Source organism: Falco cherrug, chromosome 4 (genome assembly GCF_023634085.1).
Source record: "Falco cherrug isolate bFalChe1 chromosome 4, bFalChe1.pri, whole genome shotgun sequence".
NCBI classification, from domain to species: domain Eukaryota; kingdom Metazoa; phylum Chordata; class Aves; order Falconiformes; family Falconidae; genus Falco; species Falco cherrug.
The window spans coordinates 57755311-57783228 of record NC_073700.1 but is presented as its reverse complement, the minus strand read 5'-3'; the positions used below and the strand labels follow the sequence as shown (position 1 = coordinate 57783228).

Here is a 27918-nt window from a genome sequence, read left to right as displayed (position 1 = left end):
CGCACTGAAATACATCACGCTGGAGCAGGGCTGATGCCTTGTTAAACGTCTGCGCCCGCCTGGTGGGCCCCTTCTACTGAACACGATGGCGTGAAATGGAGCCAATGGGCTCATTTCGACGCTGATGATTTGACACAAAAAGGTTTTTTTCTGATCAAATGGGGCCGCAGCTGGGAGGAGCAGGTTTATTGATTTGTCCTACCGCTGGCAGCATGTTTTTAGCAGCAAATAGCCACAGCTCCCTATTTCTTATGGGGGGCATCCATGTTGGGCTCTGGTGTGGGCTCTCGGCCTCCTCACATCGCTTTTGTCTGCCTGGTGGATTTATCATTTGTATGTTTAGTTATGCCACGGTGGGACAGGACCCTTTCAGCCCGTGTTCCGCACAGCTCCTGAGGCAGCGGAGCCCCACGTTGGAGCAGCTCCTCACCACCAAGTCGGAGCCCTGGGCCATGCGGCTTGGTACAGCACAGAGCCTGGGGCTCTGCCACCAGCCCAGCCCTCGGGTACTGGGGGTGGATGGGGCGAGGGGCTGCGTTAACAAAAACGGCTCAAAAGGCTTTGGGTATGTGCAGAGTGAGAGAGGGGGTTTGGGGCTCCTGAGGAGGAGTTTGGCCGGAGCTTGCCCTGCCAGTGGGGTGAAAAGAGGAACAAAAGGCGACGGCTTCCTTCAGAGCCAGCCCCCAGCTGTGCGCGTCCCCCCGGGAGGCACCGTCCTGAGCAGCCGGGTGAGGGGGCAGGAACGCGGCTGCCCGGCGGGGAGCCCGCCGCGGGGCCGCTGCCCCCGGGGGGTGCCCTGAGGCGGCGGGGCTGGCGCAGCCGCACGGCAGGGCCGGCCGGCAGCCTGAGGGGGCGAAACGTGCCGCAGGAAGCGCTGCCTCCCCCGGGGACAGGGCTGGGGACTCCGCTGGGGGTGCGGGAGCGCTCGGGCTGGTTTGGTTCTAGTGCGGTTGTTAAAGGGTCCCCAGCCGGGAAAGGCTTTCCCCGTCCCTCAGCTCTTCCCCCGCTCCCCGCCTCAGCGCCGGGTGACTAAAATGAGGTAAGGGCGGCTTCAGCCCTGGGGAGGCGGGCGGGGCGGGGGATGCCTCTTTCCCCCGAAAATGGGGGTCGCTGCGGGGGGAGGCTGTCCCGGGGGGGCAGCCCCCGGGGGGACGAGGCGGGGAGCGGCAGCCCCGTGGAAGCAGCGCGGACAGGGGGAGGCCGCGGCTTCCCGCCTCGGGGAGGGGGCTGCCGCGGTTGGGAGCGGTGCTAACATGGAGGGGGAGGTAACGGAGGGAGGGGGGGAGGTAACGGAGGGAGGGGGGGAGGTAACGGAGGGAGGGGGGGAGGTAACGGAGGGAGGGGGGGGAGGGCCGGCGCTGGGGGTGCGGAACCGCCCCGAGGTGGCCTGAGCGGGGCACGGCGGCGGGGCGCCCGCCTCGGCCCGGCGGCGGGGGCGGAGGGGAGCCCTTCCCGCCTCCCCGCAGGGCGGTGGCGGGGGGTACCCCGCGCTCGGCCCAGCGCCCGCTCCGGGCCCCCCGCCCCGGCGGGAGGAGGTTCCCCCTCCCCAGAGCGTGAGTGAGGGGTCGCTGCGCCGAGCCCCGCGCCCTCCACCCGGGGCCGTGTCCGGGGCGGTGAGTGGAAGCCGAGGGCTGTGGTACCGGGGGCCGTGTGCGAGGGCTGGGGGCGCTGAGGGGATCCCGCGGCGGCCGAGGGAGGGGGCAGGCGGCCCCTGGGGGCGGCCTGAGGCTGGGCTTCCCTCTCTCGTCGCCTCTTCAGCGTGTCCCGGGTCAGCCTTGGAACCGCGTGAGGAGAAGCGGCGCGGCGGCAGCCTCAGCGCGGGGCACCGGGTAGCGGTGCCGGGGTGGCCGGGCTGGCGGCTCTCCCGGGGGCTGGACTCCCCTCTGTGCCCCTGGAAGGGCGCACGAATGAGCGGGTGGCTGAAGAGCCATCTTCCACCGTAGGGCTTCGGTTCCTGCGGGGGAGGCGCTCGGTGGCTTCAGCACGCCCTGACCCAGAAAGTGATGTATCCACGGGGGAGATGAAATGATATTTAACGTGCACTTCTCTTCCTCCTTTGTGTCCCTGTGCAGGAGTGTGGACTACCCAGCTGATTTTTTGGAGTTGAGGTAATGGCTGAAGTTGGTCGGTGGGAGACAGCTGGAGGCCCAGAGCACGGCCTGGGGGTTGCATGGTGCCTGTGATCTGACCCGCAGCCTCTGCCTTCGCTGGGACCGCCGGGATGGGGAATAGCGGCTCAGCCGTGAAGGTCTGCACCGATCACCAAGGAGGCATCAACTGGCTGAGCCTGAGCCCCGACGGGCAGCGCCTGCTCACGGGTAGCGAGGACGGCACTGCGCGGCTCTGGAGCACCGCCGACAGCCAGTGCCATGGCCACTTCCAAGGTACAGTAGCTTCTTTTCACCTAGTTTTTGACTCTAAAGCATGGTACAGGCCACACAGCATGGTCTGGGCTCTTTCAGTCCCTGCAGCCTGCTGGGCAGCCAAAATCTGCTTGTTTTGTTTTGTGCTCTTTTGAGTATTTGTTACAGGAATGTTAAGGAGAAGCTGTTGCAACCCAAAACAGGTTACCAGTGCTACTGACTTATGGATCCTTTTATCTCAGGATGTGGAACCTAGCAGATGTTTAACTTGTGTCTCTTTCTAGAAACCGTCTGTTTTACACCCTGATGAAATTGACTTTTGGTCTCTCTATGCCTCTTCTCTCTTCTCCACCCCCCCCACCCCACCCGCCCTTAATCATCTTATTTTCCAGACAATCTGTATCTAGAAACTCTCGACCCAGAAGTCTGGAAAGAAACCTTATGAAATAGGGTGTTTTCCCCCTAATTTTAAATTGATTTTGCATTTTAAACGAAGTTTATTATCCTTAGAGTAGCATCTCAAAAGAATTAAAAAGAAAAGAAAAACTCTGTAGAAAGTACAGTCATGCATGAGTCAGATGTGGACTAAAGATGTTTGTATCCTCACTCACGTTCTTTTCTCTTAATACAGAAAAAAAGAAAAACTCCTAAATTTGGAATTTCTAATCCTTTTTTATTTCAAAGAAGAAGTCACATTGCTGTGATTTTTTTTTGTTATTGTTGTTTATTTTCTTGCTTGTTTTAACTATTGAGTATTCTCTGGTTTTCCCACATCCTGCCATGGTTCTAGCTCCTGAAAAAGTCACTGCATTTGCTTTAGGCTTAGAAATCCCTTTAAACCACTGACTAAGTTTTAACTAGAAATAGAAATGTATTGGATGATATTCAGGATCTGGCCTATGTTCTGCTAGCGTTTGGGTTAAACTCTAAAGAAGGTTGGCTAGATGGTTTATGAGCTGTCAGTCAAAGCAGGTAATTTATTTTATGTTTATGCATGCACACAGTTGTGTAAATTTGTATCGTGCAAGCTATAATTACTGATAAACTTCTATAACACAGTCTCAGGCTTCCACCATGGCATAACCAAAAGATTTCTTTGGTGGCTGCTTTTGACCAGACCAGCACCAGACCTTGTCTGCCACAAGGGCTTTTGGCATTCTTTGCGTGGCTTGAGTGTTATTGATGGTTAAAATCTGACTGAGAGACTTAGTTCCTGTGCAGTAACCAAGATGGTTTTTTGATCTTCTCAGAGCAAGCTTACAGGATGCTGTGAGAAAAATCCCAGTTGGTTGAAACTTGTCCTGTTTAAGTTGCTTAGCAAAAAGTTTTTACAAAACTGTGAAGGTGGGTGTAGTTCTGCTTATATAGCCCTGGTGATATGTTTAATTTTTGGCATGTGGTGAATTTGCTTATGAGGAAACCAAAACGTGTGTTTATAACGTGGATTCTGGTTCACTCTTGAACTACAGGAGTTGTATTAAAATCTGGTTTTTGCAGTCAGTGAAACAAACTGTTTTACTGGAGAGTCTGCTTTCCCTCAGTTTTTTTACCGTATCTTTATTCTACAACATGATTCTGTTTTTCTAATATCTTCGTCTGTCCATCTAATTCTCTTTAATCATATGTGTCCTTTTTACATTTTTTTTCTTGTCAAAAAATACTGTCGTTTAAATCACAGTAGGACCCACCAGCTTCAACCAAAGTCTGGGGCTCTCTTCTGATAGTTAAGAGGAAACAGTTCTGATCTTGAAAGCTTACAGTCTAAACTAAAATGGAAGAGTGCAAGATAATACTATCCCAATGATTAGATAGGTGGCAACAATTTCATACAAGGTATCTTGGACAAAGCTGAGACTTGAATCCTAAGGTGATTTTTAAATGTGATGCATATAATGATACAATAGAAAAATGACACACCTTGCTAAGTGATGACAAAACTTAAGGTTGTAATATTGATTCCTCTTTGCTAGCATTACCCTGTTTTTCAGCATGAAATTTTTAGAGTAGCATTTGTGTCTCTTTTTATTGTAACTGTAGAATCTCAAAATACTGTGACTACTGTATAAATAATTGTGCTTTTATTCTTTCTTTCTGTGTCATTTCCTTAAAGGTATACTGGCATTTTGAAAATTGTAGGATTTATTAATGTTATTAGTCATAATGGGGAAAGTATTGGCTGACTTTTTAGCAGATATGTTTTTTTGTTTGCATTTCATTCTGCTTGGACAATGAAATTAAGCTTGCTGGTAAGTCTCATGTTGCTTCCTTTTTTCATAGTTTCAGTACTTTAATTTAGGGCTGTTTGTGTCCTGACGATCACTGGGCTGGGTTGAAATGCAGCCTTTTTTCCTGACTTCTGAAGAAAGAAGCAAAAACATTTCTTCATTAAAAAAAAAAAAAGGCCAATTTTTAACTGGTTTTAAACTTTAGTAATCTGAGTTTTATTATACTGATATTAATATAGCTCATTATGGTTTTACAATACTTTTTGATCTACCTGATTGGTGGAACTGTACTGTTCTATCACTTAACTTTATATCAATGAAGCAGAGTTTTCTGCTGTTGTATAAAACACAACATTTGTATTTAAATCTTTAAATGTGAAGAACATGGTGGTGCATTTAAAACTAGAGTCTCAGTCTGTTTGTTTGTTCTATTTTTCTTTTAGTTAAGGTGAAAAGCTTGACTAGTCTGTCCTGCTTGCATGCACAGTGCTTGAATTTATTTCCTTTGTTATTCCTAGGACATGAAAGTTACATCACCTTTTGCCACTTAGAAAATGAGGCTGCCTTCACGTGTAGCGCAGATCATACCATTCGAAAGTGGGATGTGATGACAGGTCAGTGCCTGGCCATTTACCGAGGACACACATCAATAGTTAACAGGTTGGTTCTGTGGAGTTCTTCCCATGTGTTCCTGTAATCTATTATTGCACATATTGTCATTTTACTACAATTCTCCATTACTACACTAATAAAGTGGGTTGTGTAAACCTTGGAGTTCATGCTACACATGTTCTGTGCTGTAATGATTAGTTTTCCTAGCAACAGTGCTGACACATCCATAGACAGCAGATAGGAGAGAAATGAAAGGCACACAGCAGGGGAATTGAATCCAGGGCTAGGAATGAAATTCCACAAGAAATTATTCAATTGATAACAGATGCTTCTGATAAATAGATTTAAAAACATCACGTCAAGCCTTTGTGTCAGCATCATTAAGAGGGGTAAAGTCAGGGCTTTTTTCTGGAAATACTATTTCTGTTTGTGCAAATGAAGTTTAATATTAAACCGATTGTGTGTTACGGATCGGCCTGTCAATTTAAAGTGCCTCTTCATAGTTGGACTGGATTTAATTAATGACAAATAGAGCAGTCAAAGATTGGTGTGTGGGTTTTTTTCTTTGGGGTTTTTTTTTTTGGGTGGGTGGGTTTTTTTGTTCCTTACTAAACTCAAAACACATACAAAGTGTAACTAGATTCTGTAAATAGTTAGGAAAGCTGGCTCTGTCTGTATTTTGGCACTGGCCTGATTTTTGCTTGAATCAGCAAATAGGAAATGTGTTCCCTATTCATATGACTTTGTTGCCAGTTTGAAAGGTTCCAGAGGACCAAACTCAGCTGAAGAAGACGACAGGTTATGATGTTCCCTATCTCTGGTTTGGAAATATGAACTAAGAGATTTTTCTATTGTATGTTTGTGTAGCTACAACTCCATTATTTTGGAGGCCCAGTAAGTTGACTTCTTGAGCTGTAATCTCTGATTTGCTCTTCAGTTATAAAAGTGGGGTGATTTTGCTATACCTTTTTTGAGGTCCTGGACTAAGTGAAATTAGGTGCATTTTTTATTTTTTTTGCACTCTCTCTGCTTGATGATGGGAAGATGATTATCTTTGTACACTGTCAGTTACAGTTCAGGTTCCTGGAATGTTTTTTTTTAAATTATTATTTTAATTCTGAGCTATTTTCATAGGTGAGTTTGTAAATAATTATTTGTAAAAAAATTCTAATCAATAATTATCAAGAATGAGTTACTTAAAAAACCAACCAATGAAACAAGGAAGCACAACAAACTCTTAGCTAGTATATGTAACTTCTGAAAAGTACATAACAGTCCTGTTGGAAAATATTTTAGAAAGACACAAATGCCTGAAGTTACAGTGCTTTAGTGCAGAAATATCTGCATCACTATATCTGAAGAAGGGGTCTCAATTTTAAAAGTAGAAACAGGGAAATGTTAAAAAAACCAAACACCAACCCAACAAAAAGGTTCATAAATAATGTGTATTAAACAGTGATGCTGATTTGGGGTTATAGATGTATTATATGCTACTATTGTACAGATGTATTCATGCTACTGTTTCTAACTTCAGGTTGCTTGGTGTCAAAATTGTGACAAAAAATGGTTATTAAAAAGAATGATACTGTTCCTACATGTAAACTTTCTTTTTTTGCAGGATCCTGGTTGCCAAAGACTATCTCTTTAGTGGCTCCTATGACAGGACGGCCCGCTGTTGGAGTGTGGACAAAGAGAAACAAATCCAGGAATTCCGGGGCCATCGGAACTGTGTCTTGACTCTAGCTCACTATTCCTCCAGGGATGTTCTTGAAGAAGAGGAGGAGGAAGAGGAGGAGGAAGAGAAAGTGAGCAGAGACCTCCTGGTGACAGGTAGCACAGACTGCACTGTTAAGGTCTGGTGGGTGTCCAGTGGACGCTGTTACCAGACTCTGCTGGGACACACTGGGGCTGTCTTATGCCTTATACTTGATGCACCAAACAGGGAACTGTTTTCTGGCAGCACGGATTATACTATTCGAACATGGAATATTGTCACTGGTGAGCAGCTGAAAGTGTTCAAAGAGCATCAAGGATCAGTAATTTGCCTAGAGGTAAGAACAGAGGTTTCTTCAAGAGCTCTCCAAAGGGGGTATCTGTGTCCTAACTCATGTGAGCCTTAGTTACCTTTTCATTCATAAAGAAGCACTCCCAAGACAGGTTATAAATGGTAATCTTAAACATTCATGTCATAACAAAATAATAGTGCTCTGTGGCCTTGAGACAAATTCTCTTTCCCTAAAACGCTTTGTGATATCCTCTTGGCTTCTACTGGCTGTCCTGGTCTAACTTCTAGCTCAGTATCTGTTTAAATCTGCTTAGGTCTTGAAACTCATGAGTGGGTTTGCTAGGAAGGCTGTTCACCTGAGTAGGATTGTTACACGGGATCACTAGACTTTGAAAGAAAATAATCTGAGGAAGTAAACAGACACAGGGTCAGGTAACTTAAAAAGGGAAGGGGAAAAAAATTCAGATTAAACTAGGATGAAAAAACCCCAACAACCCAGAATTGTGGGCAAACAGTAATAGAAAGTCATAAAGCTAAAAGGAATCCTGCTTTAAAAACCACACAGACATAATTTGAGGAAAGAAAGGGAGAAAGAGATGGCCAAGACAAGAAAATGGGCAAGGGAAATGGAAAAGAGAAGTAGAGCATGGGGGAGAAAAATCAGGAAATGCTGAAGGACAGAGAGGAAACAATTTAACGTAACCTGAAAAACTATACTCCGTTTTTCTGTTTGCAGTATTTTTCTGGTGAACGCTGCCAGATTTGTTAATGTTGCAGAGGAGAGAAGGTTAGGTAGATGAAGGGGAAGAGGAGCTATGGCACAAGCACTTGTCCTGTACACTGCATTATCCACCAGAAAATGCTAATGGTATATTTAATAGAGGTGTGTGATGGTCTGTGACTTAGTTTCAGGTCAGCAAACCTGATTTATTCATGTATGTGTCTGAAGTTAACGACAGTAGTTTTTCTCACTACTCTCATGGTTTGTGTTTGTTGCCCGTAAGTGCTTTTCCTTTACAAAGGCTACAGTATGTATTTTTAATAGCTGTTTAGTAAATGTTGCCTTTGTTTCTAAAGAAGGTAGTCACAGCTGACACTAGCAAACTAAAAACCTGATAGTACTGAAGCAGTTCTATTTTCCTTCAGTTTTAGAAAGGAAAAAAACCAACCAACCCACAAAATCACGTTGCCCTAGAGTAATGTTTGTCTTGCTTGGGTAAATTTTTAGTGTTAAAGCTTGTTTTTGTGGATGCTCAAGTAAATCTGTTGCTGTTCTTGGTGTCATGCTATGCTTTGCTGTTTAATTGTAACCCTTTTCCAAGGCACAGATTGGCAACAACAGAGCTTGCTTTAATTTAATTGGGTTCTTGCTAAAATTGTTACACAAAACTGGCTTGACCCTTTCCCAGAAGCCTGGGAAATTCAATTGCACTCTTAGAATGCTCAAGAATGAGCAATGCTTCTCTGCTTGTGAGCATGGAGTTAAACAATGGTTTTAAATAAACAGAACTTCTTGTAGGGGAGAAGAAAAGCAAAACCAATACATCTATTTGGAAAACCTGAACAATTCAAAGTACACAAGACTACTGCTGCCAAGACTGTGTTGGCAACAGTCCTGGCCAAATCTTCTAGCCGTGAGTAACTGGTAGCCTCTCACTTCTCTCATCACCAGTTGATGTTTGAGGCTAAAAGAGTCCAGCTGAGGTACATACTGCTTCACAGACAGCATTTAGTTTCTAGGCCTCTAAAACTTATCCCAGCTTAAGCAGTCACTGTACTGCTGTTGAATAGCTTTAGGCTGTTGGTCTTTCCTAATTCCTCCCTCTTCTTTACTGGGTTCAACACTAGCCCTTCTGTTCCACTTGGCTGCCTCTCAGCACAGCCCACATGGTATTTTCGTTCTTTTAGAAAGGGGTCAATCACCAGAATCCGTACAAAGATGTTACAACAGAAGGGAAACTTCCTGAATAGAGGTGTGTGTTTATTTATTTATTTTTTTTATTTTTTGTTCTCAAAAAGCTCTTGGAGCCTCTTTTGCCTAGGGCTTCTTAGTGCCAATGTTGCAGTCTATGACAGTGAGTTGGGACAGTATTTTTCAAACCATGAGTCGGGAATGACTCGGAGGTAGTTGTAAGTTGCTCACTGTAGCCAGCTGACGGTTTTAATTGTTGACAATAGTTCATTTTCTTCAGGGCAAAAGTGAGCACCAGATTTTCACTCCCCTGTCCTGGAGGAGCTGAGTTGATACCAGCAATTAAAGGTAGTTTTACCTGTTCCCTAGGTGGTATAATGCTTTTGTGGAAAGAATAAAGGGAAAAAAATAAAGACTTATTTTCATTTTATTTATTCAAATAAAGATCCCTAAGGGAGGGTGACCTTTCAAAAAGTTTGAGAAATGCTCAGTGTGATCTCCCAATCCTGGACACGGATCAGGAAAAATTTGGATATTGAGACCATATTTTCCCCAACGTTAAAAAGTACTGTTACTAACAAGAATGCCCCAGGATGTTCTCAACTGCTGCAAATTAGTTCTGGACTGTTCCAGTTGTCTCCCGTTACTTTCCAGTAATACCAATAGTGTCTTTGTAGCAGTGAATGGAAATTCCTGGAACTTCTTGAAGGAGCAGTAGATATTCATAAAGCACACCCATGTTTTCCACCTCGCTTCCTGCAGTGCTGGCATGTGAAAAGCAAGAGGGGTGATGCCACAGGCCTGTTCAGATTTTGAAGGTCCCTCAGGTGCTCTAAGATCCTTATAGGTGGTGTTGTCCCCTAGCATAAGTTAGAGGAGCCTGAAACTGACTCTAATTGAGCACGGCAGAGCTGAAAGCTTTGGTGAGCTTTTAGCTTTCGCCTTTCCCCTGTCCTTGGTGGCCCTGGATGGCAGAGTGCAGAGGGTGAGCTGTTCAGGTATTTCCCCAGGGCTTGTCCTGGGGTCAGTCTGTTGAAGGTGATTTAACAGCTGAACTGACTGCATGTGGTCTGCTGTCAAGTAGTTCTGCTGCAGGTACCAGCTTATTCTAACGCTGTTCTTCTCTTCCTTCCACTTTAAATTAGACTGACAAACGTTTTGCCAGGAGGCTTTCTATCTGCAGTGGGAATTGTGTGCATGCTAGGTGCTTTGGCAGCCTTGACCACTTCGCTTGCATAGTCAGGCAAGGTAACTAGCAGAGGAGCAGCCAGAACTCTTCACTCTGTTTCTCCTGCAGCACATTGATAGCTTGGCAGGCAAGGGACAGCAGCTGTTTTGAGTGCTCCTTCTTCGTATAAGAGCCAATTATGAGATTTTTATAGGAAGCGATGGGAAAAAGCAAGGGTGGGCTGAGTGTAATCACACGGCCCATGCTAGTTCTTCCACTCAAAAATTTCAGGGCTGGCTAAAGACCAGTATTTGCAATTAATAATCAAACATGCATTTTCATTAATGTGACTGCCTGCAATAGGCTGAATAACCCTGACTTAAATATTTACTTGTGTATGTTTTCCTGAGTGTCTCCAAAGTAGCTTTGCAAACTGTTCACAAGGATTGCTTTGTCCTTTGCAGGTTGTTCTGCCTGTGAGTATTTATTAAAATTGTGCTGCCACAAGCTGGCAGAGAGAAATGATCCAGCTTGGCGTTTAGCTTGGATCCTATAGCAAACATTCTTGCAAGAAAACTCCTTTCTTGCAAAAGGGGTTTCAAATGAACAAGTGGGCAAGGACTTGCTTCTGGTTTTCCTGCAAAGGATCCTTTGTTTGGACCATCCCCTTTAGCTGCCTTTTAAAGCTCACTAGAAGAATGCTTTGAACAAAGCCATTGCCTGAACTCCATTAATATGCTTAACTGTTGTGATCACGGGGACAGAATTTTTTTCTTGTCACATCAATTAAATTAAGTGCACATATTTTTTGTAATTTGTGTTTGTATTTGTTGTATAATTAATCAGAGGGTGAAGATGTGAATTAGAGGAATATGAACGTGTACACCACCTGTAGAAAAGAAACATGTTCCTAGTACCATTACTTTGCAATGCAGTAAAAAAGTTGAAAAATGTTCTCTAACAGCCAGACCAGAGAGCTCATTTGAGATGGATTCTCAGGAAAAAAACTAATTTCTTGCCCACAGGGAGTTTGTTAGCTCGTTAAAATGAATGTGGTTTGAATGGGATCCTGAAAGTCTAACTCGGCCGAAGGCTTACATAGTTGTAACTTGAGATTGGTCCAAGTTGGTGATTTTCGACTTAGAAGTGGCTGTGAACAGAAGACCCAGCTGGCAGACTGTAGCAATACTGACCTAAGCTGGTAATGGGACATATGGGTGGCTGATGTGAACTCATCACGAAGTTCCTGGGAGCCAGTCTTGAGTGCAGTGACCTTCAGAAAGAGGATGTGTCCAAATCTGTTTGGAATGCAGACTGCATCTCCTTGGGTGAGGGTTAGATTGTTTCTTATAGGAAAGGTTAATTGGGAGAACAAAGTCCATTCCTATAAGGTTGAAATACACACTAAACAGCTCTTTGGCAGATATTTTTGGCATTCGTACAAGTTGAAATTGTCTTAAGCTGCTGCATGTATTCAGTTCAGCCAAATTTGTGGAGCAATAGGGTTGTGACTCTTGAGAGACCAACCCTAGATCTGATTGTTTAGGGTTTTTTATTCAAACTGTGGTGTGTCTGGGGACAACAATTAGGGTCAGGATTGCATAAAACTGATATTTTTGAATAGTGAAACCTGTAACTACTTCAGTGTTCGCAACCTGTATTTTGCTACTGCCACTTTGCTAGTCACAAGGAGTCTTGACTGAACTTCTCATGGAATGGCACTTCTGGTACTTTGGGCTGAGAATTAAGACAAATTTGCCTCGTTCATGTCTCTGTGTTTCATCTGGTTCAAAGCAAAGTCTCTCAGAGTAATGAGAAATATGAACAATCCAGAATTACAGATATCAATGCAGTGATTTTTTTACTGTCTGGCTGAGGCTTTAGAACTGGGCATCTGACTGTCATCAGGTTTTCAATTCTTTTGAAGCTACCTGGGTTTGAAATGTCCAGTCAGCTCGTTAGTACCTGAGCTGCAAATCTGTTCTGTGCTGCCTGCTCTGCTACAGGTGTCCTTGCCTTGCCATGATTTTCCTTGTCAGGAGCTTTGTTGGGCCGTTAGCCAAAGTGAACGAAGTGCTCAAAAGCCAGCCAAGGATAATACAGCTTTGAAAATATCACTGCTTCTCCAGGCAGTTGCAGATCAGAATATGTAACTGTTTCTACTGATCTTTTTTAAACCAAGAGTTGACAGACTTGAGTATCTGGAAAAATCTCTCGAGTGAAGTTTTACATTTTTCCTTCTAAATCATAAGAAAATGAAATTCTTTAATAAAAATAGGACTGGGATCTCAGGAATTGGGTGAAGGTTTGGAGGCTTTGGGCTAGAAAAAACAGAGTAGTTACGGACCTGGGGACCTAGCTTACAAGTACTTGCTGAAAATGACTGCGCCTGGATACTCATACACAAAAATGGGTGCCAGTCTTGGTAGCAGGGAGGCTCAGATTCCACCGAAGCTGCAGCATTTTGGAGAAGTCTGTATACTTTGTCCAGCTCCTGAGAGAGGACAGATCTGCTGAGCATAACATGTTAGTGGAGATGTTTAACCTTAGGAATGGCAATGTACGGTTTTGCCCAGTAGTCTAACAAAACCGGTGGATCTGGATTAAGCAGCCTCTGCAGGCTGAAGAAACTGGAAGCCATTTGATGAGTCCCATAACTACTGGATAGGAGAAGCCGAGCTGGTGTAAGGAGGTCAGCAAGAGTGCTAGAGGGAGAGCCAGCAGAAGATGGCCTAACTAGAAATCAATGCTTTGGGGACCTGTCTGGAGTGGGCAGGGGAACTGTGTTACAGTCCTCCTTTCTTGGGCTTTTTAGTTTTCAATACAGTCATGACTTAAGAAAAATGATTACAGGAGCCAAGGACCTGTGCTGCTGGCGGACCCTAGGACCTCCACTGCTCCCACAGCAAAGGTGGCTTGTGCCCAGGCAGCATAAGGGCATTTGCAGTGTCCAGCCTTGGTGAGTTAGAGCCAGGGCTGCCATGTCTGCGTTGTTGGAGCATGGTCACACCCTTTGGATGCAAACTCTGAAAGAAGGCTCTGGAGTGAAAATACCAATTTGACATGGGTTATATTGAGATTGGTTCCTCTGTCTTGCTTTACTCGGACAGAATCCCACCTGGTTTTCATATACTCCTTTGACCAGTTTCAGGGATATTGCGCGCTGTTGCTTGTCACAGCTGCGCTGAAGCACGTAATGCTTCCTCCGTGTTGTAGAAAAGGGATGGCTGCAGGTTGGATCAGCCTCCCAAATCAGGGGTGCACTCTGGGATTTAGGCAGTCAAAACTTGCCACAAATTTCAAGTCCTTTTTTTGGACGGACTTCAGTTGCATTATATCATGGTTCCCCATCTGTAAAGTAGGGAAGGTATTTATTTTGTATTACACGGTGTGGGGCCTGGTTGTAAGTTGCTCTGGCTAGGGGAACAGTATGTGATGGTTATTATTGTTTTGATTAAATATAGATATCTGAAAGGTTGTAGCTTAGGCTGGAGTTGTAAACTAGACCTATCTTTAGTTGAGTGAAGGAGTCATCTCACCTAAATTGATATAGGTGGCTGTAGCTGAGAAGATTGTCCTTGTTGGGGGGAGAAATAGCGAGTTTTGAGACATGATCTGTTTCAGGCATCTGCTTCAGGGTGAGAAAAATTGTGCCCTAGACTGCAGTGACTATAAGGGGACTATATTAGCTGTAGATAATCTGCATCAATTTAGATGGCACGATGCTGGCATCATATGACTAAAGGGAGATCTGATTTGCAACTTCAACCTGAGCTGATAGCTATTAGTTGAGAAAGCCATCAAGAGCTATTTCGTGCTCTGTGTTTTAAAAATACCATGGAAATGAGAGGCTGTGTGACAGTCAGAGCCTGTACTGGGGTTTGCTGTTGGCTGTGCTGCAGGCTTGGTCTGTGGCATCTGGTAGATTAACCTGTAAGTATTTCTGTTTCCATGCAAGGCTGAGAATCCTTTGCTACTGTGCTCAGCTGCTTAAACTGGTGAGGGAGAAGAAGGTGCATAAAAGTCTAGCATGGGGCAGCCGGGGTAGCACAGAGGCTTTGAATTTAACGAAGATGGTTGATGTGCCAGCCATCTTGTCAGATCTCTTACTGGGCATTGGAAAGCCAACCGTATTGTGGGCTGCATCAAAAGAAGTGTGGCCACCAGGTTGAGGGAGGGGATTCTCCCCCTCTACTCTGCTCTCCTGAGACCCCACCTGCAGTACCGCATTCAGCTCTGGGGCCCCCAACATAAGGACATGGACCTGCTGGAGCGAGTCCAGAGGAGGCCACGAAGATGATCAGGGAGCTGGAGCACCTCTGCTATGGAGGCAGGCTGGGAGAGTTGGGGTTGCTCAGCCTGGAGAAGAGAAGGGTCCAGGGAGACCCTTATAGCAGCCTCCCACTACCTAAAGGGGCCAACAAGAAAGCTGGAAGAGGGGCTTTCTACAAGAGCATGTAGCGATAGGACAAGGGGGAATGGCTTTAAACTGAAAGAGGGTGGATTTAGATTAGGTATAAGGAAGAAATTCTTTACTATGAGAGTGGTGAGGCACTGGCATAGGCTGCCCAGAGCAGCTGTGGCTGCCCCATCCCTGGCAGCGCTCAAGGCCAAGCTGGACGGGGCTGGGAGCAACCTGGTTTAGTGGAAGGTGTCCCTGCCACAGGCAGGGAGGGTGGAACTAGAAGATCTTTAAGGTCCCTTTCAACCCAAACCATTCTATGATTCTATGGCTGTTACAATCCTGGTGCTCTAAATCACCTGAGTAAGCCCACATCATTTAAAACCTTTTTATATCTAGCAAATTAACAAATCTAGACAAGTTGCAGCTCTTCTGTTTCACTTCTGCATGTATACGCCCAGTTAAACGTAGAAATGAAGCAGCATAACCTAATGTACCATTAATGTAGTGTGGCATTTACCTGCAGGAGTTCATAACTTAGTGTTTTCCCTTGTTCTGCTAGCAAGAGGTCTGAAAAAGAAATGCAATGACTTGACCAAGAACAATGCAGCAGGATCTCAGCTCAGAGCATCCTCTTCCGTTTAGCAGGTACGATGTGATAATGCTCTTCATGCCCATTCAGGTTGAGACTGGAAATTAAAAGTCAGGCTACCTTCCTCAGGCTAGCTCTCAGTAGCTCTCAGTTTTTGTTAGTGCTGCTGGTCAGTCCTTCTCTTTCTTCATTGAGATACAGTATTAATGCCATTGCTAAAATAGCTTAAAAGTGATAGGATGTGACATTTCAAAGTCCTGCTGGCTTTTAACAGTGGTATGTGTTTTACAGTCTCCTGATGTTTAGCAATGAAAACTGTCCCATGGGCCAAGTGCTGCTGGTAGGAAGCGTGGCATGCACTGCTCCAGCTGGACTTGGTGGAAGCTGTATCCAGTGATCATCTCGCTTTGCCTGCATACATTTCTTACGTGGGTTAGCGCAGTCCCATCACTGTAGTGCTTTGTATCTTAAAATGCCTTTTGTTTTATGTTGTTGTAACACAGTGCAAATGTTTTTATGCACAAAGCACACTTATGATGCCTTTTAGGAATGGGATGATTCCGTTTTGGAATGGAATGGAGATGGCTAAGTGTGAAAAACATTCCAGCCTTACAGATATAGAGTGTGCAAAGACAGGGGACCAAAGGTTTGTAATAGTCTAAGGTGGCCGAAGCACCAGACCCTTAAAAGTGACCTAAGAGCAAGACCCGTGTCAAGCTGATTTGTCATTTGTTCTGCACTTGGTTTATTGGAGGTACCTGAGTAGCGTGAGGGGTTAGTGCTCTGCTGGTCATTTGAACAGTCTGGTCTGTGTGTCTGGAGGGCAAGCAAGGTGTTATTACTCCTTATGCAAAATCTGTTTCTTTGCGTGGGTCAGGGTTCTCCCTTGAGTCTCTCCATCCTTTTGAAACAGAGATTGCTGTAAGTCCATGAAACTGTGAGCATGCAGTGACTGCCTGTCCTCATTACACTGCCTTCAGATGGCAGGTGTTGGGCCAGTTCTCTGCTTGGAGCAGCGTGCCATCAGAGCTGTACGTAACAATGGCTGTTAACACCTTTAGTTTGTTTTCATTAGATGGGCATAGAATACAAGTTTTTCTCTGCACTGTGGAGAGTTTCCCTGCTGAGCTGCCAGGCTATGGATAGTTTGTTACTGTGTACTGGCTAGTTTTAAAGGCTTGCACGGGTCCGTTATTTTCTCTCTGTCTTGGTTTCCCAACTGCAGTCCTTCCTTTTCTTTCTCTGTTTTGTCTGTGTAAAATAAAATCGAGCCTCCGCCACCAGTGAGTTCACACAGTGTGCAGGGTGACTAGTGTAATGAGGCACCTTTGGGATTTATCGGCCCAGTTGCTCTAAACACACAGCAGGAGACAACGTGACTGAAGATGTTTAAAAACCTGTGTGAGGATGGTTAATTACTGAATCATTTGATAACACAGTCTAAAAAGACTTGTGGAAAAGCAGATACAGAACAGTTTCAAGGAAGGGATAGTGTTTCCAGTACTGACCTCGTGCAGAGTAATCATGTTAAATCCTGGATTACACTGTGTAGGATTTTATTTTTAATTTACTTTTTATTGTTACTCAAAATAGTTCTGAAATTTTTGTTGTAATTGAAACTTACAATCTGATAAAAGTTCTTGTCAAATATGCTTTGCAGAAACTACACTGCAGAGGTTTTTCTGAGGCTGTATTGATGTAACTAATTATGAAAGTAGGGTTAGCATTGTTAAGCTCACTGAAGTCCTGCCTGCTTGCACCAGCAGGTGGGCTAAGTTTGTTTTTTTTTTTTTTTATCTTCTGAAATGTGGGAGCTCTTTTTAAGGCCCAGAAGTCAATGGGAGATGCGATGGTGAAGAATGCAAGGTTGGTTTTGCTCATTGTCCCTCTGTTCCAAGGTGTAGTTGGTGCTCTTTGTAACAGGCGGTTGAGTTGGAAACCGCGACTTTGGATGAGTCACTTCAGCGCAGTTCTCTCACGAACGTGCCTGAGAGACTATTGTTGATGTTTTTTTCTCTTCCCTTCAGCTAGTGAATCGGCACTTGTATTCAGGAAGCGCGGACAGGACAGTGAAGTGCTGGTTAGTAGACACTGGGGAGCGAATCCAAACGTACAAGGCTCACAAACACAGCGTTAGCACTTTGAAATACCACGCTGGGATCTGTAAGTTGCCTTTCCTACGTTCAGCAATCCCTGTCTCCTTTCCGATGTTTGTCTTTGATCAAAGGTTGTTAATAGAGAATATTGTAATTTTGAAGGCTTGTGAAATTGTCACTTTTTTCAGCTCCAACATGTTTATGTTCAGTAGCAAACTTCACTGCGCTACTCCATGTGGGAAGTTTAGATCTTCCCTCCATTTTCCACCTCTGTTCTGGCAAATGAAGAGGCAGTTGCTTTATTTCTGTTACCAAGGGAAGTGGCTTAAATCCTGAGCTGTCTGTGAGTTGTTTATGTAGCTGTGGTTTAACCTTGCTAGTCTGATGCCTGTCAGTCTGCCTCTGCTGCATACTTGGGGACAGCAAGTGCTGCTGCTGGATCTGCAGCCCTGTGCCTGCCTCCGCTACCTTGTAGGGACTGTGTAATGGACTGTCCTAAACCAGAATCACATCTCAGATGCTCACTGCTCCTTTCTAATGGTTAGGGCCCTGTTCAGACTCTGACCATCTCCTAAACTCATTTTCCACAATTTCTTTTTCCCTTTCTCTGTCCTCTTTCATGTATTGGTTCCCCAAACCAAGTTGGTTCTGCAGTAGCCAAGAATTGCTTGCCTTACTAATGCTCGGGACTCAGTGCCTCTACTTTCAGTACTCCTATCAATAGTGGTATGCTGACATAACAGTATTCTGACCATGAAACCTCCCTCTTTAAATCCCTCTCTTGGCTGGCTTTGCTTCTGCACATCACCTATCCATATCTGGTTTGGGGTTGCAAAACTGCACCTCTGTTTTTATCAGCCTGAATCTCAGTACGTGTCGCTCTGGTCTTACCCTGCCACTGATGTTAGACCTGATGTGCCTTCATTTGCTTCCCAGACAAGTACTTCTCTCCTTCAGGGTAACCAGGATGGGAATGCCTGTCTTAAACCAATCTAGAAATTCGCAATGCCTTTCTGATATAGATTTCTGTACTTCAGCTATGAAGGGAATGTGTTAACGCCAAAGGAATGGTTTCTGTTTGGGCCTCTGTACCTCTTTTGGCAGATCATCAGTGTGGTGGTGATAAATGGCTGACAAATATGAGATGGTACACGTTTGAAGAGGGTTGTAGCTTGCCAGGCAGATTAAAGTTTAATGCAGTTGTCTAGCACCATGCTTGACATGGTTGACTGACCACCCTTAAAACTCAGTAACTGAACTGATTTTTTAAAGTTATGTTTGGAAACTTCACATGTAACCAAGCTCCTAGGTAGATTTTTATTTTAATCAGGAAGCCTTGTTTTGGTCTTACTTTCATCATTAGACTCACAGCACTACTTTTCTTCATTAAAATAGTTAGTCATAGTTTTGTGTGTGTTGTGTGTTTTCCCCCTTTTAATTACAAAGATACAAACAAAAACATTGAGTTCAACAAGACTACCCAAAGGCAAGATAACTGTGCTAAGCTGATGTTGGCCTGATCTGGTGAGGAATCTTCATGTCTGGGTGGGAGATGGAGAGACTGTCTCCATTAATGAGACCTCCAGAGCTGCTTTTTTTTTCAGTGTTGATCCTGCTTTTCATGCAACTGGTATAGTCTTAACCGGACTTTCTAAAACCATCATAAAGAAAGTTCAGGCTCAAACAAAGGTTTCATTATCTGACGCCACCCCCATCAGCTCTGCAGCTTTCTCTCTCTTCCCCCTCACCGTACCACCCTGTCCCTGCCATACACATACGTTATTTTTCCATAACACTCTTTTTTCTTTCTTAAAATGCAGGCAATATTGCTGCATTTAGTCAGACCTGTGAAGAACATCCTGATAGTGTGATGGAAGAGTTCACGGACTTTAGAGCTCATTTTGAATCAAATGCAAAAATACTAAAAATGGCAAATGGGGAGAACTGAATTGTTCCACTTTTCAAGGCAGAAAAATCTCATGGGAAAATATTAGGAACTTGTTTGAATAGAATTTAGACACATTTTAATTCCTGAAAGAGGAAATTTCCCCTTAAAAATTAATTCATATACTGTGATTGTTTGCATTATTGTAATACATTGATCACTTATTTACACAGTATCTAATAGTTTTGTTCAGTTAGAGTTACGAAGACGTGCTCTCTGGATACCAGATGTTGGAGCTAGTGTAGCTTAAAATTCTAGTTGTTCACCTGGGACAGATCAGCACTGTGTGTCCATTCTCTGTCTTTCAAAACTGTGGAGAAAATAATTCAACATAGATGATGTTTGTTACAGTTTATGTTGCATTGGCATCTGTGCAAGAACATGGAAAGAAGTGGTAACTTTCCGTTAAAGATCTTAATTCTGTTGCTTGCTGACAGTACCTAAAAGCACATTTCCTCAAAGAGTTTACAGTCTAAATAGGAAAATATAGTAGAAGAATGAGAGGAAAAATATATGTGTGTTTCCAAAATGACTTTACAGTGGACAGGGAGTCTAGACAGATTTGAGATTTAAGCTTTAAATCATCAGAATGTGTTTCTAGTGGCTTTTCTCAGTCTGCTTGTGTAATTAATAGCATGGGGAATACTAAAGTTGGTTCTTGATCTATTTTACTTAATGGTATTATGTTGGTTATTTCTCTCCTACAGTATGTGCACAGTCATTTAAAATTTAATTATATTTTTTTGTGTTGCAAAAACTCTAAGGGAACGTTTAAAACCTGTTCTTCCTCCCAAGAGTCTATGAAATTTAAGTTAAAAAAATATAAATAATTGTTGATTTCTTTTTTTTGTTGTTTGTTTGCTAAATCTGGGTTAGATAACAGCTCTCCTTTGAAACTCAGAGGTGCAAAGAGACTTCCTAAATCTAGAGTGACAGTTCAAAAGATGTAAAGGATGTCAGTCAGAAGCAAAACCCTGATAGCGATAGCTGAAGTAAACTGACAGTGTGAAAACAGCTCTTAGTTGGTTCCTGCTCTCTGCATGTGTGTAATGGTATTAAGTGATTTCCATTCACTGGAAAAAAAAATAATCAATCTGTACCTTGTTCCCTGCTTTACATTGTTGTTACTCATTAGCAGAATGGGACACAACGTTTTTTCAGGATTGTGTTGGCAATTGAATTTATAGTGGCCCATATAAAATGACATTGATTTTCCACATCCAGATGTTTCTTGAAGGTGTACCCAGGAAGTACCCAGCCTCCTGCTGTTCAGTTTGAAGTTGGAAATCTGATGGCAGTAGGTAGCCTGTTCTCTCATCTCTTATTCTATCCTGAATTTACAGCCGTGATAACTTATTCACCTCTCTTTAGGTATCCAGTGCCTGACTTCTCCCAAAGGATAAGGGATCTGTTGTCTTCAGGCACTTCAGTTTCATAAAAATCTTTCCATGCTAGTGGCTTCTGCAATGACAAGAAATGCAGGGAGCAGTGAATAGATTGCTTTTTGCAGTTCTGAAATAATTTATCTCTAGATAAACTTGAGGAGTTTGAAACTGGGTGTTTATGAAGACAGTTTGTAACCTTTAAAGCACACAAATGTGCTCCTTTTTGGGCATATTGCTAAGTATAAAATCTAAATATTCAATACTTAGAGTTTCTAGATGCAGCAGGTCTGGGGATCTCATGTGAAGATCCTGAAGTGTTGTGAAATTGTTCTTCGAACACATTAAGATACCCTGAGAAAACCTGATGAACGGCCAGAACCCCTGGTCATGCTTAATTTACTTAACTCCCGCCCCGCCTTGTAGCACGTGTACAACATAGCGCATAGAATACAAGAGTTACAGCCACAACCCTCAAATAATTCCGTGCCATACTGAAACAGAGATTATAGCCTGGGCCTTGAATCACTTAAAGGCTCTGCTGCTTGCAAAGATCCTAAGCTACAGGATTTAGCTGAAGAAATCTACCACACTGAAAGAATTTATAAAGCTGCTTTGTAAAGCTGCCTACACATGCCACTCACCTCTGAGGACAGAAGATTTCACTACGGTATTTCAACAGAGACAGCCCTACCTGCTGATAGGAAGCTTTTGTTGAAAATGGCGGGGAAAACATGGTATGTTTTAACAAAGCAAAGACCAAATTCATATCAGTAGTGTGCAAGGGGGTAATGCTGATCCTGTGGTTTGCAGCTTCCCTGTACAGACGCTTCTGCTGCTTCAGGCTGCAGCAGAAGTGATGAAGGTACTCTGGTACTGAATGGAAACCTGGAAATAACCGTGGTAAAACATATGGGGGGCTCAGTGCAAAACGTTAAAACCAGACTTGAGATAAATTGCCTGCTCAGAATTAGTGAGGCATGTTTAGGCAGGAAAATATACACGGAAGAGAAGAGCCGAAGTAGCTGTTTGAAGTGCATGTGGAGTGAAATGCTGATGTATGTAGGAACTTCAGGCTTAAGGCAGTTCAGTGTATTGAAAAATACAAATGAACACAAGCGTGCTGGGGTCAGGGAAATGAAAATGATCTGAACTTGGTATAACTGAGAAGAGAATCAAGCCTAAAAATGATACATCACGCTCCTTTGTGAACTAGCTTTAAGTGCATTTTTGAACTCGGATGAACTGACCTTACGTGGCTGCTCACATCTGGCTGTTCGCCATGTTGTGTGGTTGCCTTGCAGTGTTCACAGGAAGCGGTGATGCCTGTGCAAGAGCTTTCAATTCCAGGAGTGGTGTCCTGCAGAAGATCTTCCGAGGGCACAAGTTCATCATCAACTGCATCCAGGTCAGGAAGGGGGTTCTTTGCTGGGATTTCTCACTTCTGACAGCACCCTCACTTTTTTTGTGGGAATTGGTGTGGCTAGCTGTTCTGTGTGTCTTGCATTGGATGTTTTTCTAGGATAAGACAAAATGTAGCAGACAAATATTTCTTAGGCAATGTTAGAAAAACTGGATGGTAAAATAAGGATAAGTGAAACCACAGAACGAGCCCCCGGAGACAGTCCTGTTTCTGTGATTGGGGGTTTTTCAGGTCAGGCTAGACAAGCAACCATAAGAAATGAGATGTCTACAACTGATTCTGTGTAGGGGCAGGGAATGGACTCCGGCCTCATGAGACCGCTTCCATTACAAGACACTGACAATATGCGTTTGCAGTGCTGTAGGGGGAAAAAGAAGTTTCTCCCCTATGCAAGAAGAAAAATAGGTAGCGTTGCTGGCCTCACCCCTCAGCATGGGTATCCCTCATCCGTCTAGCGACTGCTTTACCGTCCTTTATGACCTTAGTGAAGAGCAAGTGGTGACTTCTATGTGTTACCCTGCACATCATAGAATGTTTTGGGTTGGAAAGGACCTTAAAGACCATCTAGTCCCAACTCCCTGCCATGGGCAGGGACACCTGCCACCAGCCCAGGCTGCTCCCAGCCCCGTCCAGCCTGGCCTTGGGCACTGCCAGGGATGGGGCACCCACAGCTGCTCTGGGCAGCCTGTGCCGGCGCCTCACTGCCCTCGCAGTGAAGAATTTCTTCCTAATATCTAATCTAAATCCACCCTCTCTCAGTTTAAAGCCATTCCCCCCTGTCCTATCACTACATGCCCCTGTAAAAAGCCCCTCTCCAGCTTTCCTGTCGGCCCCTTTAGGTACTGGGAGGCTGCAATAAGGTCTCCCTGCAGCCTTCCCTTCTCCGGGCTGAACAGCCCCAGCTCTCTCAGCCTGTCTTTATATAAACACTTAAATAAAATATTGACATCAGGATATATTTTTCTGAAGGTATAAAGATGACTAAGAAGCTCTGTATTGACGTCTGACCCGCATCCTACCAGACAAATGGAAGAGTCTCTGCCACTGTCTTAAAGATTTTCAAAGAGTTAATTAAGTGCCTGAAAAGTTGCTTGCATATTCTCTAGGCTCAAGTGATACTGGTGTTTAAAAGTTAAAAGGGGAGGAATTAGTAATCCTTGGTGGCAGTGCAAAGACCAGTATCATGTAAGGAATCCCAGGGGAAAAGTTTGAATCCTTGGATGCTTTATGCATTTAAGAATCCACATCTCTCTGCATCAGGATATCAGTAAAAGCTGTGTGCAGGATACAGATTTTGATTAAGAACGTGAGACACTATTTCTGGCAGGTTGACAGTCAAATGAAAAAAAGAGGAGATAAAATTCGTTTTGGAGTTGATCCCAAGCATACAGTAAATATGTTGTCTTTTGTTGTAAATATGGTTGTCTTTTGTATATTTTGTGTATTTGTACTTTTTTCTGATGTAGCAAGTGGCTAGTTGGTCTTAAACTGCAAACTCTTGGGTATTGAGCAATTGGTTGTGTAGCACATGGTCACCTGGATGTACGTGGGTGGTAACTGATCTAATCACTCTGGGCAACCCTAAATATTGACAAGACCAAAGCTTAGCTTTGTGGTTTTGGTTGGTTTGTGTGTTTTTGTTGTTTGGTTTTTTGTTTTTTTTTTTAAATTTCATACCCGAGCACACAGGGCAAAAAATCCTGGGAAGAGAGAGGACTGAGAAGTGGCCACCTTCATATATCTTAAGTATATGGATGAGGAAGCTGTGGTTGTGTGGTGCTTCATGCTGGTGTAAGCCAGAGTGCCGGTGGGTTACTCGCTGTCACAGCCAGCTTCTGGGGCACCTGTGGTGGACAGACTGACGCAGGAAGGGAGAAATGAGAGCAAGGCTGATGGCTGGCTTCTAGGGCAGGGGGAGGGCAACTGGAAACATTACCAACAGAGGCAAATGTTTCATGGAGGAAACAAAACTACAGTAAGGGAATCAAGGTTAAATTACTGCAGGTTTGGAAGAACAACAAATTTTGAAGGAGGAATTGTACCTTTAATTTACTGCAAAAGAAGGGAAGTGAGAAGGGAAAGTGTTCACGACCCACCCACCCCCCCCCGGCTGCCCACTGATGCTGACTTTGGTGCCTCCTTAAGCTTCATCTTCAAAACCAGCAGTCTGAAGCCTAGAAATTCCTAGCTACAGCCTACTCTGACACCGAGTTTAGTTCCCCCCTTGCTTTTCTGGTGGATTTAGGTTATAAATAACTCTTGCTGTTTATATTTTATGGCTCTGTGAAGTGGCTGAGAAATGAGTCCTGACTTGGTAATGTCTCATCCCACTTCAGCAGCTTTTGTGATAATTTATACTGGCGCTCGCAATGAGCTATCAGGCCTGAAGTGTTAGGATCAAGCTGTGTTTGCTCTGATTTTTGACAGTTTGATTGTGCCGATTCCGAGCTGCATGGTGTGGTATTCAGTGTGACCCTGTTGTTCCAGATCCACAATGAGTTGCTCTACACAGCTTCCCATGACGGCACACTACGGATTTGGGACATCCGGGGAATATGCAAGAGAAATAAGCGGCGTTTGAAGAAGGAGAGGTCTGCCCAGGGCAGGAGCTCTCAGAAGGGAAGTCTGTCCCGTCTCTTCAACAATAAAGTCGGCTGTATGGTTCAGCAAGAAAATGGGGAACACGAGGCTGTTGAACTAATGTGACTGTCCAGAACAGACTTTCCATCAGTCACCAAAGCTGAACCTTTTGTTTTCTGCACCGTGTCCATGTAAACCAGAACTTGGAAAGGAATGGGAAACAGCTTTGCTTGAACCTCTTTTTCAGGAGCCAGGATTCCTCTGTGACTGTCAGATGGACTCAAGTCAGATGTCACTGCAGATGACTCTCAGCTGAGCAGCACTGGGGGCAGGAGGGACTGCTGTGTGGTTCAGGTGATGTGCCTGGAGGGGTGTTTGTGTATAATTAAGTACTTCACTTATGACTGCTTGTTATCAGTTCCCTCGGGCACAGAGATGTTACACATTTTTGCCTGTCTAGTATCTAATGAGAAATGTTTTCTCCTGTTCCTGTTGCCTGCTCACATGCCCTCTGTTTGGCTGAATGTAGGAATGAAAGGTGCCCTGCAGTATAACTGCAAATTGAAATTATATTTTTTTTTTTAACAAAACATAAGCTTAAGAACAAGCTAAACCTCAGCCCTTTTGTACCAAGGTCAGCTGTTTACCAAGGCCCAGCAGTTACCCTCCTCCCAACAAAGGTTGGTCCTTTTTTTACCTTTTACGATCTCACACTTCAGCAAAGGAAGCAGCAAGGGCCTCACACGTTCCAGCTGTGTGCTTCCAGCAGCCCGCTTCCCCCTAGGCATGACGCCCCTGGGGGCACAGCTCCTGCTGGGCTCCTCTCGGCACTGCAGGACACAGAAGCTGTTCACTAGGTGCCAGGCCTGTGGTGGCGATGGCACCACCTCTCGGGCAGCCTGGCCCACTGACTGTCCTCACGGGGGAAAGGTTTTCCTTGTATCCACCAGAAACATTAAATTGTGCTTTTCAGAGGAGAGAAGAGGAAGGGTGCACGGGACGCTGTAGGTCTGTCATCTTTCCTCCGTACGAGGCTATGCCTGGCCTCGGTTTGCCAGGCCCTTAGTAACACCAGCAAAGCAGTCACACTCAAGAGCAGTTCTCCCAGTCGTTTTCCAGGTTTATCCCTCTCTGATAACCACTGAGCCAAGAATAAACAAGGGTTCTTATATTTTTCTATTTGCAGATATAACTCTTTGTAGAACCAGTACAAAAGTATCTAACCACATGTTTTTATTTTTATGGCTTTATTTATTCTGTGCTACAGCAAGGTAAACATGCTGTAATCCTTTTTTAGAATGGACTAATAAACATGTGGTATCTACAGATTACCAACTGTCTAGCTCTTACTTTCTTCTCATTTAGAGGAGACTGGGCTGGCTGCAGGTGCACAGCAGGTAAGAATGGATGGAATATGGAAAAAAAACCCCATACCTGCCCTTTTGGAAACATGTCTTGCCTTTCTCTCACTGCTGGGGATGGAGGCAGGTGTGCTGCAGAGCTGTCCTGCCTCCCACCTGTGACCAGGCTGCCAGAGCTCGGTTTCCCTGCTTGGGGGAAGGAGCAGCCAGCCACAAAACAAAACACAGCCCTAAGGGAAAAGCACAGGCAGTGGAGAGCCATGTGCTGGCTCCATGCTCACCGTGGTGGCACCAAAGACCCCAACTCTGGGACTCCGGGTCAGCCCTGTCACAGCTGCCCTGTGCCCTGCTCACCTCTCCTGCTGAGCAGCTTTGTTAGCTCTCCTACTAGATGCAGAAACCTGCCAGGTGAAACACTTTAATTAATTATGTTATGTTAAATGCCCATCAAGAGAGGCTAATTTGGGAGCTCATCAGCATCATGTAAACTTAATTCCACTCTAAACCTCTCAGTCCAGTCGTTATAGCTCAGTACTGGCCCTGTGAGACAGGTTTATGAGCTGGTGGTTGCTGGGGTGATGGCTGACTGCACCACGCAGTCTGTGTTCTGCTGACGGAGGCCTCTAGCAGAGGGGGATGGAGCAGCACAGGTGGTCTGGGCTATACAGATTGTTTAAAACTTTGCACACAGTACAGTAGACATGAGAGCTTATCTGCCCATACAGCAGCTGCATATGGAATTAGCAAATGGATTTAGCAGGCATAGACCTTGTAAAGAAGGGAATTAATGAGTCATGTTTAGCTACAGGCAGAAGTGGTAATATCACAACATCTTCAAATACGCGGTCAAAATTAAAACTTCTAGCCCCTGCCTCCCGCCCTGCCGATGACTTAAAACTGCACACTCAGTCAGAGGCAGTGCTGGCAGAATTACATCACCGAGGAACGGCTCCTCTGACAAGCACTGCATGTTACGATGCTAATTTTAAATTCCCCAAGGACAAACCTTAACTTCTTAAGTTGTCACTGCCAGTTTGCTATGGAAGCCACTTCAAAGGAAGAGAAACACCGCCTGTACAGCCCAGCACTGCTGCCACTGCCTGCCCAGGGCCTAGCGTAGGGAAATGCCTGTACGTCTGGGAACCCCTCTGGCTAAACGAAGGAATCATTTTGTGCTTTCCCACCTACTGTAGTTAAAACTACATCTATCGCTTCCTACATTTCTTTTGTATATTCCGGTTTTTCCCTGCCTTTTCTCCAGTGGTTCCTTAGTGCCTGCCTGCAGAGAAATGGGATATAATGATTGCTGGGCCTGGTTTTTTTCCCCCCCTAAAGCTTGTAGTTCTGGCTTTAGAAACACTTCAGCTTTCTGGGAGGAGATACAAAACTACTCAATTTTTATAGCACTTGCCTTGATACAGAAGTATGAAATACAAATAATTCCTTAACAGTGTAATCACTCCCTGCTTTTTGCTGTCTTTGGCTAGGGTAGCCAGGAAAAAAAAAAAATCCATTACTGGAGCCTATTAAGTCCATCTGCTGGAACCGAGCGGTTGTTTTGCAGGCCAAAGCTCAGCTTCCTCCGGTGTCATGTTTGCCCCAGCAGAAGTTCAGGCCCTCGCTTCCTCAGGGGTAGGTGCTGGGTAAGGACAAACTGCCACCGGAGGGAAGGGCCGCGCTCCTGCAGCTGCTGTGTGGGGGCTGCCGAGCGCTGCCCGCCGCCTTGTGCGCGGCGCCCGGCCCAGGCGGCGCTCGGGCTCCCTCTGCCGTCACAGCGCCGTTATGGAAGCAAAGAACAACGCTAGAGGCAGGCTGCCAAGCAGGGGAACTTTCTGTTCCCTGAGGAGTGCTG

At 44.7% G+C, this 27918-nt stretch overlaps 1 protein-coding gene across 5 annotated transcripts; it reads left to right on the top strand.

Moving 5' to 3' along the window:
• Positions 1–754: 754 nt before the first annotated feature.
• Positions 755–26034, top strand: WDR86 (WD repeat domain 86). Of its 5 annotated transcripts, none has more exons than XM_027809795.2 (7): positions 755–1039; positions 2073–2384; positions 5107–5248; positions 6819–7251; positions 17307–17442; positions 22007–22110; positions 24553–26034. In XM_027809795.2, exons 2-7 carry the CDS (start codon positions 2222–2224, stop codon positions 24829–24831), a joined length of 1257 nt encoding a protein of 418 aa, XP_027665596.1. In that variant the 5' UTR covers positions 755–1039; positions 2073–2221; the 3' UTR covers positions 24832–26034. The 5 variants fall into 5 exon arrangements, with proteins under 5 accessions (XP_027665596.1, XP_005442351.1, XP_055564185.1 ...); XM_005442294.4 differs by having other exon boundaries at positions 764–1039; positions 24613–26034; XM_055708210.1 differs by lacking the exon at positions 755–1039 and adding an exon at positions 1383–1553.
• The last annotated feature ends 1884 nt before the right edge of the window (positions 26035–27918 follow it).